The following is a 16,123-nucleotide window of genomic DNA, read 5'->3' as shown; positions in this document are numbered from 1 at the left end:
ATCTGTGGGATGTGCTGAAAAATCAAGTCAAAGCCATGGAAACCTCACCTAACCACCTACAGAACTTAAAGGACTTGCTGTTAATGTCTTGGTGCTGGATACCACAGGACACCTTCAGAGGTCCTCTGGAGTCCATGCCTCAGCAGGTCAGAGCTGTTTTGGTGGCATGAGGGGTACGTATACAATCTTAGGTGGTTTTAATGTTATTGCTGATGGGTATGTGTCTACAAATATGTTATTTCTGTGTATTATTTCTGAGAATTTGGTGGTATGATGTGGGGATAACACTGAAGAGATTCTGAAATTTGTTTAGTGAAATGTGAAGAGGTAATTTCTTAGTATTTAAAAATATTACTCTGTTGATGAAAATGTGTTATGTGACTAGTAGAACAAAGGAATAGTGTTAAGCATATGAATGAGTAGTGCATGTGTGTACTTGTATATTGTCCAGACCACATGTGGGTGTAACTTTGTATAGTTTGGTGTTGCCATAGTTATGAGTACAAATTTCAGTTGATACTTCATGAGGCTACACCAATTTCTCCTTATTGCATCATATTCAAGGAGTTCTTTACAGCTAAGCTATTAAAGTTACTTGACATTTCGGGTCTGGGACTGAGGGTCGACAGCACAAAGGTCGACGCCAATTGGTCGACACACCTTAGGTCGACATGGACAAAAGGTCGGCAGGAACAAGGTCGACATGGAAAAAGGTCGACGTGAGTTTTTTATGTTTTTTTGTGTCGTTTTCTTCGTAGAGTGACCGGGAACCCCAATTAGTGCACCGCGTCCCCTTGCATGGCTCGCTGCGCTCGCCATGCTTCGGGCATGGTGCCTTCGCTCCGCTACCGCTTCGCTCGGCACACTTTACCGTTCCAATCGTAGTCCACGTGGATCGTTAAGTATGAAAAGGTTCAAAAAAAGAAAAAAATTGTGAAAAACTCATGTCGATCTTTTTCCATGTCGACCTTGTTCCTGTCGACCTTTTGTCCATGTCGACCTTTTGTCCGTGTCGACCTAAGGCGTGTCGACCAATTGCCGTCGACCTAAGGTGTGTCGACCTTTGTGCTGTCGACCTGGAGTCCGGATACCGACATTTCCATGTTGCATCATATACAGTACCACAACCATCCTTGTTATAGAAAAACATGAGATTACTATGTTTCCATTATTTCAGAAGAACATTCCTAATTTCTATATTTTATGTATTAAGAGTGTTCAGATGTAAAATGTATTTGTTGAATATGGGGACTCGAGTTTCATAAATTGGGCTCCTTTAATCATTTTTATATGGTGGATTTATAAATCCCCAATTTAACATTAATTTGTACAGATACAGTTAATGTGGATTTATGATACAGTATGCAGTATTATATTTTTTTTTGCTAGAATTTTTCCACACTCAGTAGCTAAGAACGATTACATTCACTGACACAGTCCTCATGTAATGCATAAATATTTTCGTTAGTAGACTGTACAGGGAATATAATCCATGGGATCGGTGGGGCAGATGTATTAACCTGGAGAAGGCATAAGGAAGTGATAAACCAGTGATAAATGCAAGGTGATAAATACACCATACAATCAGCTCCCATATGTAAATTAACAGTAAGGAGCTGATTGGCTGGTGCATTATCACCTTGCACTTAATACTGCTTTATCACTGGTTTATCACTTCCTTATGCCTTCTCCAGGTTATTACATCTACCCCATTGTCTGAAGGCCCAGTGAAAAGAGAATGACAGTATGCTGGATGTATTGCTGTGTTTTGTTCACAGCTGATACCTGTCCACTAGTTATCTATCATGTCATGGCCTCTGTGTTCCAGCCTTAGAAGCCTGTAGCTCAGTATCTAAAACCGCTGTGTGAAGGAATTGATACAGTTTTGTGGTGTCCTTAAGGAAACGCCTTGCAGTGTGAATGGTGTATTATTAACTACATTTTCCGTGTGAACCTGACACCAATGTGTAATCCGTACTGTTAGACTGTATGGGTTACAAGGTAAATTCCAAATAAGTTTGTTTAAACTAAGCCAAAGCTTTATAAACCTACTACTCTGGAAATGAGTGTATACTGTATAAACTAAAACAGAAGTCGCCTGTCTCCTTAGCGCTAGAACTGTCTATGTAAACTCTTACCTCCTGACCATATAAGTAATGGCAATACAAACTTTACTGCAATAATCAGGAAATTGATCAAGCTCTTGACCTATATTATTTTCTTTAAGGATGAAATTGTCAAAGCCCGTTCAAATAACAAATTAGACTTTAATTTGGAGAAAAGCAGAGTTAAAGAAATGGTACGTATTTTCCTCTATTGTGTGTATGTTTGTTGTTTTTATTTTCTTTATTTTTGGAGTCTTTATGATGACTTTGAAAGTACCCTTCCAGTATTAGAAAATAATACAATCCACAAAACATCCATTTTTCTTTCAAGTTTAAGCATGAGGAGTTAAAAGCACATATTATGCATCAGTAAATTAACAAAACATAAATATGAGGATTCAGTCACTTCATTGTTTATTTTTAGCATGCCATAATCTATATAATAATTGGTTGTCTGTCACATCTCTGACATGCATAGTGGGTAATGCATCACAGACAAGGAGGAGGGGGCAGAGGCAGACCTGGACCTGTCATAGGTTAGTTTCAAAATTACTAGTACTTCACAATGTAGGATAGTGCGCAAACCAAGCATACATAAAGAACAGAACAAGAAAAATTAAGTGCCAAAGAGACAACATTAAGGACTTAACCACTTAAATGGTTAATATTTATAAAAAAAGAAGCCAAAATTTAATCCCGAGGATCACCCATCACTGTTACTTGGGAGAAGAGGAAAGGTTGTGTTGAGCTGGTAATCACAGTGTGGCCGGGGAGAGAATGGGGAGAAGCCACGGCTGCCCTGAACTTTGTGAGCTCAGGCAGATTATGTTTCTGCAGCCGCAGGTGGGTGATTCTGTTTAGATCATCCTTCACTGTGTATGAACGAGAGGAGAAGACTGTGATAAAATAGATTATCCTCTGGCAGCCGCTGATGGGCATCTCTGATAGATCAAATCAGATTGTAACCATGTCAATGCAAGCCCAACTTGGTGTGTTCACTTCAGTTGTGACCGTACCAGTGAATGCCAGTGACTAAAGTAGGTTTGCTTAATCAGGGAGGTGTTTTATTTATATATATATATATATATATATATATATATATAATTTTATTTATATAGTGCTCTTTCTCCAACAGGACTCAAGGCGCTTTACAGATTTCAAAAACAATGCACATGATAGAGGATTTGAGTAATACAACAATAGACAAGCAACACAGACATAAAAGAAAACCTTAAGCACACAGAAAGCATAATGCAGGATTGGTGTAGGCATTTTGGGTAATAACTTCCAAGGGTTGTGTATTCCACCCTCACAAGGTACCAGGTGCGGCAGCCATCTTGGGCGCTCAGCGTAGGATTACCCAGGGTGGAATAGTCCACCCCTAGAAGAGATGACACAAAATGGGGGTGATTTCAGAGTCCTACAGTTCAGAGTAGGGTTCCATCAAAACCATCAGGCCTATGTATTTTTCATCCCATCCACAAGTGTACCATATGGGGCAGCCATGTTGGGCACACTTTGAAGGTTACACTGTGTGAGGTGAGCCATACAAGGGCCAAGTTCATATATGGGAAGACTGACGCTTATGTAGTAGTATGATGTACCCTGCATGTAGGACACAATGGAAAGGTGTGCAATCAGTGGAGGTAAACATTACAGGAAAAACACATGGTGGGGTGGAAGCGAGCAATGAAGAGAAGAAGAAAAAAAAAAATCTATTACACTGGTATTCCACAGAGAATAACATCGGGGTGTGGGGTTGGATCTTGATCCGAGGCACCAACAGGCTAAAGTTTTGACTTTTCCCAGAATGCACTGCACCGCCTCCTCTATAGCCCCGCCTCCAGGCACTGAGCCCAGTTTTCAAGTTGGTGCCTGCAGTGCAGGCAGCTAGCAGATTCACTTTCTATGTCATTTTGACATGCTGTGCTACGGCTCCATCACCACCCTCAGCGGCGCTGCATACTCCCGCGGCCTGGTTCCCAGGTACTTGCAGTGGAGATGCACCGGTTTCTAGGCACGCCGCCGCTGCTGCTCTCCTGGATCACGTGGCTGCATGACAGGGAGGAGGTAAGAGGGTCCCCCAGGTGGGTCCTGCCGGTAAATCGCGTTTCGGTCGCGGCCCCAGGAGACGGCCCGCGCCGCTGGCATGGACATTGTGGCCGTAGAGGGACCCCACTATATCCACCAGGGCAGGGAGCACAGGTCGGATTTACTAAAATCTGTTTGTAATAGGCTCCACAGTACCCAGTGGTGAAGTCCAGCAGAAGGGATAAGGCGCTGGCCTGTAGCCCCTCCCCCAGCTCCGGGCGCCATCTGCTGCTGGTGTTCCCGCCCTGGAGCTGCATTTCTCTCCCCCTCACTCCCTGCTAAGATTTTGGCGCCATCTTCACTACTAGCTGGGCTGATCTACGGGTCTGCTGAGCACTGTCTCCTCTGTAAAACCGCCTGCCTTGTCAGCGCTGTGTTTTTACAGACACTTAAGTATTCTACATGTCAGTTTAGACAGTGTTAGTTAAGAACAAGTGTACTGCTATATGAATATTTAATACAAGTATTTTGTGATATACATCCAGTGTTTACTGTGCATTGTTGTATCTATACATACAAATCTGTTTGTAGATTTACTAGTCCAGTGCAGTTTTATTGTATTATATGTGATAATTTCTGCATTGTACTTGTGACTGAGTGTGTCTATAGCTGCTGTGTGGTTTCTATTCTGTGTATCACACGTTTTGCTATCACTATATTCTGTATCATGGAGGGCTATGTGCGTCAGGGTCTCATATAACATAGTGTGCTGCAGTGTGTGTACTGTTTGGTATTTTTCACTGTGTGTTTCAGTCACCTCACACCACTTAAATCCTCTGTTTGTGCTCTGCATTTACTGTCACATAACACAGGGTTTTTTTTTTGCAGGTATTGTGTTTGTCTGGTTATATTGTACTGTTACGCCCTAAGGCTACATTCCCAATACTGTGTGCTCCACAGGGCGGGAAATCCGCAGACGCTCCTGCATCATGCAGTGCTGGCGCCACGGATTTGACTGAGAAAAATGTTTCAGCCGAGAGTTCAGGTACTGGGTGCCCTGTACCTGCCAGTCAGTCAGCAGCCCCTGTGGTAAATCAAGACCCACCTTGGGCTGCATTTTTAAATATGCTGACTACACTTGTAACACGGCTTACGCCCCCTGTGGGACCTCCTGCGCCATTACAGCCACATTTGTCCCTATAGTTAACCCGCTTTGGGCAGATACTCTGTCTACCCACTTACAATTATTAAATCAGTCTTTGGTTAGACAAAAACCTACCCCTCGCCCTGCTGGGGCCAAGGGGTCATCTAAGCGGGCCATTTCTTCCCCACAATCCACTAATATTTCGATGATTCTTCCAATGAGGATGGGGATTATACTAATCCGTCAGACACTGATACAGTTGTTTCTGATGAGGAATCTACAACTCAAGTTGATGTTCCTGACCTAGTGGAGGCTATCAAGCTGATTCTCCAAACTGATGATGACACTGAGCCCCCCGCTACGTCTAAGAAACCTGATAAGTTCAAACGTCAGAAGGTTGCTACAGTAGTTTTGCCACATTCTGACCTTTTAATTGACATATGTCAGGAATCCTGGTCATCTCCAGGAAAGAAGTTTTCCCTGTCTATAAAGATGCTAGTTCATTATCCTATCCCTGTGGAGTTGAGTAACAAGTGGGAAACTCCACCGCCGATGGACCCGTCTTGTGGTGTTATCTATTCTGCCTGTCACCACTGTCACCTCACTGAAGGAACCGACAGATAAGCGTGTGGAGGGATGCCTGAAATCTATTTACACTCTTACCGGTGCTGTACATAGACCAACTATGACTGCCTCTTGGGTGGCAAAAGGAATTGAAGCATGGGTTCAGGCAATTGAGGATGAGCTGCCTCAGGATTTTCTGACACTGACAGACACTATCTGTCGTATATTACCATAGCCTCTCACTATATTCAGGAGGCTGGCTCTGATGGAGGGGTCATGGTGGCCAAGGCATCTACTACGTCTATCCTGGCTCGCCGGATTCTGTGGTTAAGGTCCTGGAAAGTGGACCTAGACTCTAAAAAAGGAGGTGCTTCCTTTGAAGGGAGACATATTATTTAGGGAGGATCTGAACAAGATTGTGACTGACTTGGCTACGTCCAAGACTGCTTTTCTCCCTAGTACTAATCTTTCTTTTTTACTTTTTGTTCCTTTCGACCTCCAGGTAAAGCAAAAGGTCAGGCGTTCCCGAGAAAGGCTCGTACTTCCAAAACCACTAAGCCCAAATCTAAACAATCCTGGGACGCCCGCCAGTCTGCTTCCAAACAAGACAAGCCTGCTGCATGATGGGATGGGCCTCCCCCTGGGGGGGGACCCCAGGGTGGGAGGCCGATTTCTGCAGTTTGCCCAGGCCTGGTTAAAGACCTCTTCAGAAGCCTAGGTGCGGGAAGCTGTCTCTCACGGGTACACAATCTTTCAAGCGACGTCCCCCTTGCCGGTTCTGTTCAACGGTTATACCCTCAGATCCGTTGAAAGCGCAAGCTCTACACCTGGTTGTACAATCCCTCCTGGAAACAGGAGTGGTGGTGCCAGTACCTCTGTCCCAGAGGCAGGGGTTACTATTCGACCCTGTTTCTCTTTCCAAAACCAAATGGGTCTTTCCTCAACCTCAAATCATTGAACAAGTTTGTGAGAGTGTCCAAATTCCGTATGGAAACCCTGCGCTCTATTGTGCTAGCCATGGAACCCGAGGACTAATATGGTATCCCTGGACATGCAGGATGCTTACCTGCACATACCTATTGCCATTTCGCATCAGCAGTATCTGCGGTTTGCTGTTGGCAACCTTCATTTTCAATTCCAAGCTCTGCCGTTTGGACTGGCCTCGGCACCTCGGATTTTCAACAAGGTCATGGCCATGATGACGTCTTTCTTCCGTTGTCAGGGAATCAGGATCCTGCCGTATCTGGACGACTTGCTGATTCTGGCAAACTCCTAAGAGGTCCTCCTCAGTCAACTGGAGATGTTGGACCAATTCCTACAAGCCCACGGGCGGAAGAAGTTCTTGCTGGTCCCTGCTCAGAGCATGGTGCACCTGACGGCACTGCTGGACACACACAGCCAAAGACTGTTTCTGTCTCTGGAGAAGATCCTGAAACTTCAGGACGAGATCAGATACTTCCTCTCTCGCCCTAGAGTGTCGGTACACTCGGCGATAGAAGTACTAGGCCTCATGGTGTCAGCGTTCGACATGGTAGAGTACGCTCCATTTCATTCCCGCCCTCTGCAGAGGTTAATCCTTTCCAAGTGGGATGGCGTGCCTCATTGGATCAGGTCTCAAATGATCTCCTTGACTCCGGAGGTCCGTCTGTCACTGAGCTGGTGGCTACAGGACCAAAACTGAGCAGGGGTCGTCCCTTCTAGATCTCCACCTGGGTCCTCCTGACAACGGATGCCAGTCTGCGAGGTTGGGGCGCGGTGTTGGAGCAACACTCTCTCTCCAGGGTCGGTGGACCAGGGAGGAATCTCTCCTCCCGATAAACATTCTGGAATTGCGAGCAGTGTTCAATGTGTTGACACTAGCCCTGCCTCTGGTACAGAACAGGCCTGGTCAAGTACAATCGGACAACGTCACCACGGTGGCGTACATAAATCATCGGGGCGGTACTCGAAGCCGCATGGCAATGATGGAAATATCAAAACTCCTCCAATGGGCGTAAAGCCATCTACCAGCCATATCGGCAGTGTTCAACTGGGAAGCGGATTTCCTCAGTCGTCAGGACATGCACGCCGGAGAGTGGAGTCTTCATCCAGAAGTCTTTCAACTCCTAGTGGACAAGTAGGCCTAGATGATGTAAACCTGATGGCGTCGCGACACAATCACAAGGTTTCAGTCTTCGGCGCAATGACAAGGGATCCTCAAGCAGCATTCGTGGATGTACTGGTGATTCCATGGAACTTTCGGCTGCTATACGTGTTCCCTCCAGTGTCACTCCTGCCCAGGGTAATACGGAAGTTCAATCAAGAAGGAGGAATACTACTACTAGTCGCTCCAGCGTGGCCCAGACAGCATTGGTTCTCAGACCTGCAGGGTCTATCGAGCGTCCTCTTCTACTTCCTGAATGCCCAGACATCCTCTTTCAGGGCCCTTGTGTCTACCCGTACCTGGCCAGACTTGCTTTGACAGCGTGGCTCTTGAAGCTTCCCTCCTGAGAGCAAAAGGATTCTCTGTGGTGGTCATTCAAACTATGTTGAAAGCCCGTAAACCAGCTTCGGCTCGGATTTATTACATGGTCTGGAATTCTTACTTCACCTGGTGTGCTGCTAAGAATTATGATGCATATACTTTCAGAACTTCCAGGCTTCTAGCTTTTCTACAACAAGGCCTAGACTTAGGCTTTCGTCTGGCCTCCCTCAAGGTCCATATATCTGCCTTGACGGTGTGGTTTCAGAGAAAATTTGCTTCTATTCCTGACGTTCACACTTTCACTCAGGGTGTTCTACGGATTCAGCCTCCCTATGTCCCTCCTGTGGCTCCATGGGATCTGTCTTCTTCTGAATGCCCTACAAGAGTCTCCATTTGAACCTCTTGAGTCTGTGGACCTTAAATTCCTTACGTTTAAAGTCTTATTTCTATTGGCTATTGCCTCTTCTAGGAGGGTGTTGGACTTAGGCGCTTTGTCCTGTCGTCCACCCTTTCTGATTTTTCACCGTGACCGGACAGTTCTTCAATCTCGCCCAGGTTATTTGCCGAAGGTGGTATCATCTTTTCACCTTAACCAGGAGATTGTGGTTCCGGCCTTCATCCCTTCTGGTTTGTCCTCCAAAGAAAGATCTTTGGATGTGGTACGGGCTCTCTGTATTTATGTGGAAAGGACTGCCTCTATCAGGAGGTCAGATTCCCTTTTTGTACTTTTTGGTTTTCACAAATGTGGCTGGCCTGCGAATAAGCAGACCTTGGCCAGATGGATTAGAATGGTGATTGCACAAGCCTATGCGCAGGCTGGGCTCCCAGCTCCTGCTGCTATTAAAGCCCATTCTGCTTGGTCTGTTGAATCTTCTTGGGCAGCCCGCCGTGGCGCGTCCGCAGAACAATTGTGCGAGGCGGCTACATGGTCCTCAGTGAACACGTTCATACGATTCTATGCCTTTGATACTTCCGCCTCCCAGGATGCTTCCTTTGGACGCTGGGTTCTTGTGCCCGCTACAGTGCGTCCCCTCCCATGAGGAACTTCTTTAGGACATCCCCGATGTTATTCCCTGTGGAATACCAGTGTACCCCGCTGCAGAAAATGAGATTTATGGTAGACTTACCATTGTTAAATCTCTTTCTGCGAGGTACACTGGATTCCACAGGGCGCCCACCCTGACGCACTTAGCTTCTTTGGGTTTGTATGGCATTAGCCGCTATTTCCTTCACCTGTCGTGAGAATCTGGGTCTATGTGACTAACATCTACCGTCTCTCTTACCTGCTACTGCATTGGACTGGTTAACAAAACTGAGCTCCAGTGCCTGGAGGTTGGGCTATAAATGAGGCGATGCAGTGCATTCTGGGAACAGTCAAAGCTTTACCCTGTTGGTGCCTCGGATCAAGATCCAACTCTACACCCCAATGTTATTCCCTGTGGAATCAAGTGTACCTCGCAGAAAGATTTAACAATGTTAAGTCTACCATAAATCTCTATCTATCTATCTAACTATCTATCGATCTATCTATCTATCGTAGACAAGTGATTAGACCCCCCCCCCCCCCCCACACCCCGGGCAAGCAAAATGGTGTGGTCCTGCAGCAGACACGTGTTTGTGAAAGGTATAAAAAATGTAGATGAGCACTGATTAGGTTATTTGCTAGCAATATGGCTTGCTGGAAGTAGCTAACAGAGTTTGAAAAGGGGATCATCGTAGACTGTGCTGTCATGTTTCCAGGGCGATGCTGGACTGGTATACAGAACATTCGATAACCCAGATGGACTGTTCAGATCAGAGTATTACGAGCTGTGGCTTGCAATCTCATCAAGTCCTGGCCGTTGCTAGGAGACCGGCACATCTTTTGTCCTCGCTGGTCGCTAGGCAACAGGACGCCAGGCAGCTGCAGGGAATCCTGAGGCTGCGCTCACAGCCAGCAGCGTGTGAGACGTTTATGGACTTTTCTTATTAAGGTCTCCTCTGGCGCTGCTGATTGGTCCAAGAATCTCTTATAACACAGACAAGCTATGCCTTGCTGGATTTTAGTTTGTGCTAAGGTATGAACTACTGGTCCGTGTTACAGGTGCCCACCCCCTGTGCTCATCCTGTTGTTACTCTGCCGCATTCTCTGCCTGTCGGAAATCTAGCCTTCAGCTTGCCAGAACCCAAGTCTTGTTCCAGTTTCTGCTGCTTTAGCTGAGAGACCACTCTAGCCCAGACCTTTCCCCTTGCATTCCAGTCTTGTATGTCTATTTGCTACACTCCAGCTTCACCACCTGCAGTCTCTAGCCAATTGTGTAAGCCTCTACTGCTGGAGGTATAAGTCCTGGTGGCATCCTAAGTACTGGGGTGCACGTTCATCACTAAGGGAACAACGGGTGGCTGTTACAGGCAGAAGACCCTCTCGTGAGCTGTTAGGGGTCTTGCGCAATTGAACTGTAGTTCCCTAACAGAGTCCAGATCTTAACCCCAATTAAAATATCTGGGACAAATTAAAGCAACGGGTGCATTCTAGACCAACTCGACCTTCAGTGTCACAGTTGGTCACTGTACTTAAGGCGGATTGGCAAAACATACCGCCACCTTTTGTCCACACACTTGTGGACATTTTGACAAGAAGGGTGTCTGTAGTAATCACTGCACGTGGTGGACCTACAAAGTATGTAAGTAAATAAATTCTCAATCTATTTTTCTGTCAGTGTCCCATCACTTTTGTCTACAGAGTGAATTTCCTCCACTCAGAAGTTCAGGATACTATAGCAGGTATCTGAATGCCATGGTTGGGATTTGGACTGTGTAGTAGTTGGGTCTAGCTGATGTATGACAGGTGAGGGTGTTGGAATAGAGAGAGCCATGTCAGAGAAGGAAATGGTATTAATAGGAGACAGGAGTGGTTCTAGTGAAAATTATAAGATTGGATCTTGGGCTTTGCTTATTGCTGTGTGTGTGTCTGGATTTAACAACTCGGGTAAGATAGGAGACTAAGTGAGGCTGTAGGCGAGCAGGCTGTGTTATGAGAGTGTGGAGATGGAGCAGAATTGGTAGAAGACCAAGGTCCATAAAGCGTACATCATGGTGGGGGAGAGATGCATACAGATGGTGAGCAATAGACGTGTAGAGATAGCATTGTGGACTGAGATTTTGAGATCAGAGATGGTAGGTTGTTTAGTCAATAGGAAGAGACAGATGGTATAAACTTGGAAGGATAGGAGAAATGACTGATCCTGATCTGCTACCTTGTAAGCCTCCAGATCTGTGTGTGTGGGTGAGAGAGAGATCACCCAGATAGAAGTACAGGGCATACAGCTTTAGAGGGATAGTCCAAGTCCCAGAGTGATAAAGAAGTTGATAAATGTGAGATTAATATGTGACTTAATATGAGCTTGTTGCAGACAGATCAAGTATTCAAGAGGGTACAAGGGCAGTGAGGGTATATGAGAGATGTGGATAATGTTGGAAGGATTGAGGGTATGTTATGGGTAGATTTGAGGAGAAGAGTGGTGGTTGTTGGGGCCCAGGGTTGTGTGATATGTCAACAGCAGCCAAGAAATCCAGCTGGGTTTTAAAAAGGACAAATGATGATGATTTTGGGGTATGAGAGCTCTGCCTTGAGTATAGAGGATGCATGCAGCAGCATAGTTTGAGGTTCCACATAAAACGGGAAATGAAGCTGGTGTCAGTGAATAATAATGGGAATAATAAATTTAGATACTGGTTAGTGCGCTTGGGAGGTGGAGATAGGGGGATGATACATAGGAGAAGGAGCCAGTATGCAGAGGGAAGAATTAAGGGATGCAAACGCATATGGGCCCTCATTCCGAGTTGTTCGCTCGTTTCCGATTTTTGCTATATTGCGATTAGTCGCTTACTGTGCATGCGCAATGTTCGCAGAGCGCATGCGCTTAGTTATTTTACTCAAAAGTTAGGTATTTTACTCACGGCATTACAAGGATTTCTCTATCGTCCTAGTGGATGCTGGGGTTCCTGAAAGGACCATGGGGAATAGCGGCTCCGCAGGAGACAGGGCACAAAAAGTAAAGCTTTAGGATCAGGTGGTGTGCACTGGCTCCTCCCCCTATGACCCTCCTCCAAGCCTCAGTTAGATTTTTGTGCCCGGCCGAGAAGGGTGCAATCTAGGTGGCTCTCCTAAAGAGCTGCTTAGAAAAGTTTAGCTTAGGTTTTTTATTTTACAGTGAGTCCTGCTGGCAACAGGATCACTGCAACGAGGGACTTAGGGGAGAAGAAGTGAACTCACCTGCGTGCAGGATGGATTGGCTTCTTTGGCTACTGGACATTAGCTCCAGAGGGACGATCACAGGTACAGCCTGGATGGTCACCGGAGCCTCGCCGCCGGCCCCCTTGCAGATGCTGAAACAAGAAGAAGGTCCAGAATCGGCGGCATGAAGACTCCTCAGTCTTCTTAAGGTAGCGCACAGCACTGCAGCTGTGCGCCATTTCCTCTCAGCACACTTCACACGGCAGTCACTGAGGGTGCAGGGCGCTGGGAGGGGGGCGCCCTGGGAGGCAATGAAAACCTATTTTTGGCTAAAAATACCTCACATATAGCCTCCGGGGGCTATATGGAGATATTTAACCCCTGCCAGAATCCGTTAAGAGCGGGAGACGAGGCCGCCGAAAAAGGGGCGGGGCCTATCTCCTCAGCACACAGCGCCATTTTCCCTCACAGAAAGGCTGGAGGGAAGGCTCCCAGGCTCTCCCCTGCACTGCACTACAGAAACAGGGTTAAAACAGAGAGGGGGGGCACTAATTTGGCGTTAGAAATATATAAAAAAGATGCTATAAGGGAAAACACTTATATAGGGTTGTCCCTATATAATTATAGCGTTTTTGGTGTGTGCTGGCAAACTCTCCCTCTGTCTCTCCAAAGGGCTAGTAGGTCCTGTCCTCTATCAGAGCATTCCCTGTGTGTGTGCTGTGTGTCGGTACGTGTGTGTCGACATGTATGAGGACGATGTTGGTGAGGAGGCGGAGCAATTGCCTGTAATGGTGATGTCACTCTCTAGGGAGTCGACACCGGAATGGATGGCTTATTTAGGGAATTACGTGATAATGTCAACACGCGGCAAGGTCGGTTGACGACATGAGACGGCCGACAAACAATTAGTACCGGTCCAGACGTCTCAAAAACACCGTCAGGGGTTTTAAAACGCCCGTTTACTTTAGTCGGTCGACACAGACACAGACAGGGACACTGAATCCAGTGTCGACGGTGAATAAACAAACGTATTCCTTATTAGGGCCACACGTTAAGGGCAATGAAGGAGGTGTTACATATTTCTGATACTACAAGTACCACAAAAGAGGGTATTATGTGGGATGTGAAAAAACTACCGTAGTTTTTCCTGAATCAGATAAATTAAATGAAGTGTGTGATGATGCGTGGGTTCCCCCCGATAGAAAATATGGGCGGTATACCCTTTCCCGCCAGAAGTTAGGGCGCGTTGGGAAACACCCCTTAGGGTGGATAAGGCGTTCACACGCTTATCAAAACAAGTGGCGGTACCGTCTATAGATAGGGCCGTCCTCAAGGAGCCAGCTGACAGGAGGCTGGAAAATATCATAAAAAGTATATACACACATACTGGTGTTATACTGCGACCAGCGATCGCCTCAGCCTGGATGTGCAGAGCTGGGGTGGCTTGGTCGGATTCCCTGACTAAAAATATTGATACCCTTGACAGGGACAGTATTTTATTGACTATAGAGCATTTAAAGGATGCATTTCTATATATGCGAGATGCACAGAGGGATATTTGCACTCTGGCATCAAGAGTAAGTGCGATGTCCATATCTGCCAGAAGATGTTTATGGACACGACAGTGGTCAGGTGATGCAGATTCCAAACGGCACAAAGGTGTATTGCCGTATAAAGGAAGAGGAGTTATTTGGGGTCGGTCCATCGGACCTGGTGGCCACGGCAACTGCTGGAAAATCCACCGTTTTTACCCTAAGTCACATCTCTGCAGAAAAAGACACCGTCTTTTCAGCCTCAGTCCTTTCGTCCCTATAAGAGTCATATCTGCCCAGGGATAGAGGAAAGGGAAGAAGACTGCAGCAGGCAGCCCATTCCCAGGAACAGAAGCGTTCCACCGCTTCTGACAAGCTCTCAGCATGACGCTGAGACCGTACAGGACCCCTGGATCCTACAAGTAGTATCCCAGGGGTACAGATTGGAATGTCGAGACGTTTCCCCTGCGCAGGCTCCTGAAGTCTGCTTTACCAAGGTCTCCCTCCGACAAGGAGGCAGTATGGGAAACAATTCACGAGCTGTATTCCCAGCAGGTGATAATTAAATTACCCCTCCTACAACAAGAAAAGGGGTATTATTCCACACTATATTGTGGTACTGAAGCCAGAAGGCTAGGTGAGACCTATTCTAAATCTAAAAAAATTTGAACACTTACAAAGGTTCAAATCAAGATGGAGTCACTCAGAGCAGTGATAACGAACCGGGAAGAAGGGGACTATATGGTGTCCCGAGACATCAGGGATGCTTACCTCCATATCCCAAATTTGCCCTTATCACTAAGGGTACCTCAGGTTCGTGGTACAGAACTGTCACTATCAGTTTCAGACGCTGCCGTTTGGATTGTCCACGGCACCCCGGGTCTTTACCAAGGTAATGGCCGAAATGATGGTTCTTCTTCGAAGAAAAGGCGTCTTAATTATCCCTTACTTGGACGATCTCCTGATAAGGGCAAAGTCCAGGGAACAGTTGGAGGTCGGAGTAGCACTATCTCGGATACTGTTACAACAGCAGGGGTGGATTCTAAATATTCCAAAATCGCAGCTGATCCCGACAACAAGTCTCCTGTGCTTAGGGATGATTCTGGACACAGTCCAGAAAAAGGTGTTTCTCCCGGAAGAGAAAGCCAGGGAGTTATCCGAGCTAGTCAGGAACCTCCTAAAATCAGTGCATCATTGCACAAGGGCCATGGTAAAAAAAATGGTGACTTCCTTCGAAGCAATTCCATTCGGCAGATTTCATGCAAGAACTTTTCAGTGGGATCTGCTGGACAAATGGTCCGGATCGCATCTTCAGATGCAACAGCGGATAACCCTATATCCAAGGACAAGGGTGTCTCTCCTGTGGTGGTTACAGAGTGCTCATCTTCTAGAGGGCCGCAGATTCGGCATTCAGGTTTGGATGTTGGTGACCACGGAGGCCAGCCCGAGAGGCTGGGGAGCAGTCACACAAGGAAAAAATTTCCAGGGAGTGTGATCAAGTCTGGAGACTTTTCTCCACATAAATATAGCTAAGGGTAAATTTATAATGCTCTAAGCTTAGCAAGACCTCTGCTTCAAGGTCAGCCGGTATTGATCCAGTGGGATAAAACATCACGGCAGTCGCCCACGTAAATAGACAGGGCGGCACAAGAAGCAGGAGGGCAGTGGCAAAAACTGCAAGGACTTTTCGCTGGGCGGAAAATCATGTGATAGCACTGTCAGCAGTGTTTCATTCCGGGAATGGAAACTGGGAAGCAGACTTCCTCAGTAGGCACGACCTCCACCCGGCAGAGTGGGAACTTCATGGGGAAGTTTTCCACATGATTGTAAACCGTTGGGAATTACCAAAGGTGGACATGATGGCGTCCCGTCTGAACAAAAAACGGGACAGGTATTGCGCCAGGTTAAGAGACCCTCAGGCAATAGCTGTGGACGTTCTGGTAACACCGTGGGTGTACCAGTCGGTGTATGTGTTCCATTCTCTGCTTTTCATACCTAAGGTACTGAGAATTATAAGACGTAGAGGAGTAAGAACTATACTCATGGCTCCGGATTGGCCAAGAAGGA

The 16,123-nt window shown here is 46.5% G+C and overlaps 1 protein-coding gene across 3 annotated transcripts in view; it reads left to right on the top strand.

Annotated features, from left to right (window-relative positions):
- Positions 1 to 16,123, top strand: part of MCUR1 (mitochondrial calcium uniporter regulator 1) — a 315,260-nt gene that overhangs the window by 148,332 nt on the left and 150,805 nt on the right. For all 3 annotated transcript variants that reach the window (XR_010177802.1, XM_063923197.1, XM_063923198.1), the window contains exon 6: positions 2,228 to 2,299. Coding sequence is in view for 2 of the 3 variants with exons in the window: in XM_063923197.1 (XP_063779267.1) it covers positions 2,228 to 2,299 (72 nt within the window). In the remaining variant the exon portion in view is untranslated. The remainder of the gene's footprint in view (positions 1 to 2,227; positions 2,300 to 16,123) is intronic.

This window comes from Pseudophryne corroboree, chromosome 5 (genome assembly GCF_028390025.1).
Source record: "Pseudophryne corroboree isolate aPseCor3 chromosome 5, aPseCor3.hap2, whole genome shotgun sequence".
NCBI classification, from domain to species: Eukaryota; Metazoa; Chordata; class Amphibia; order Anura; family Myobatrachidae; genus Pseudophryne; species Pseudophryne corroboree.
The sequence above is the reverse complement of the archived record's forward strand: the minus strand, read 5'-3'. Positions and strand labels throughout refer to the sequence as shown.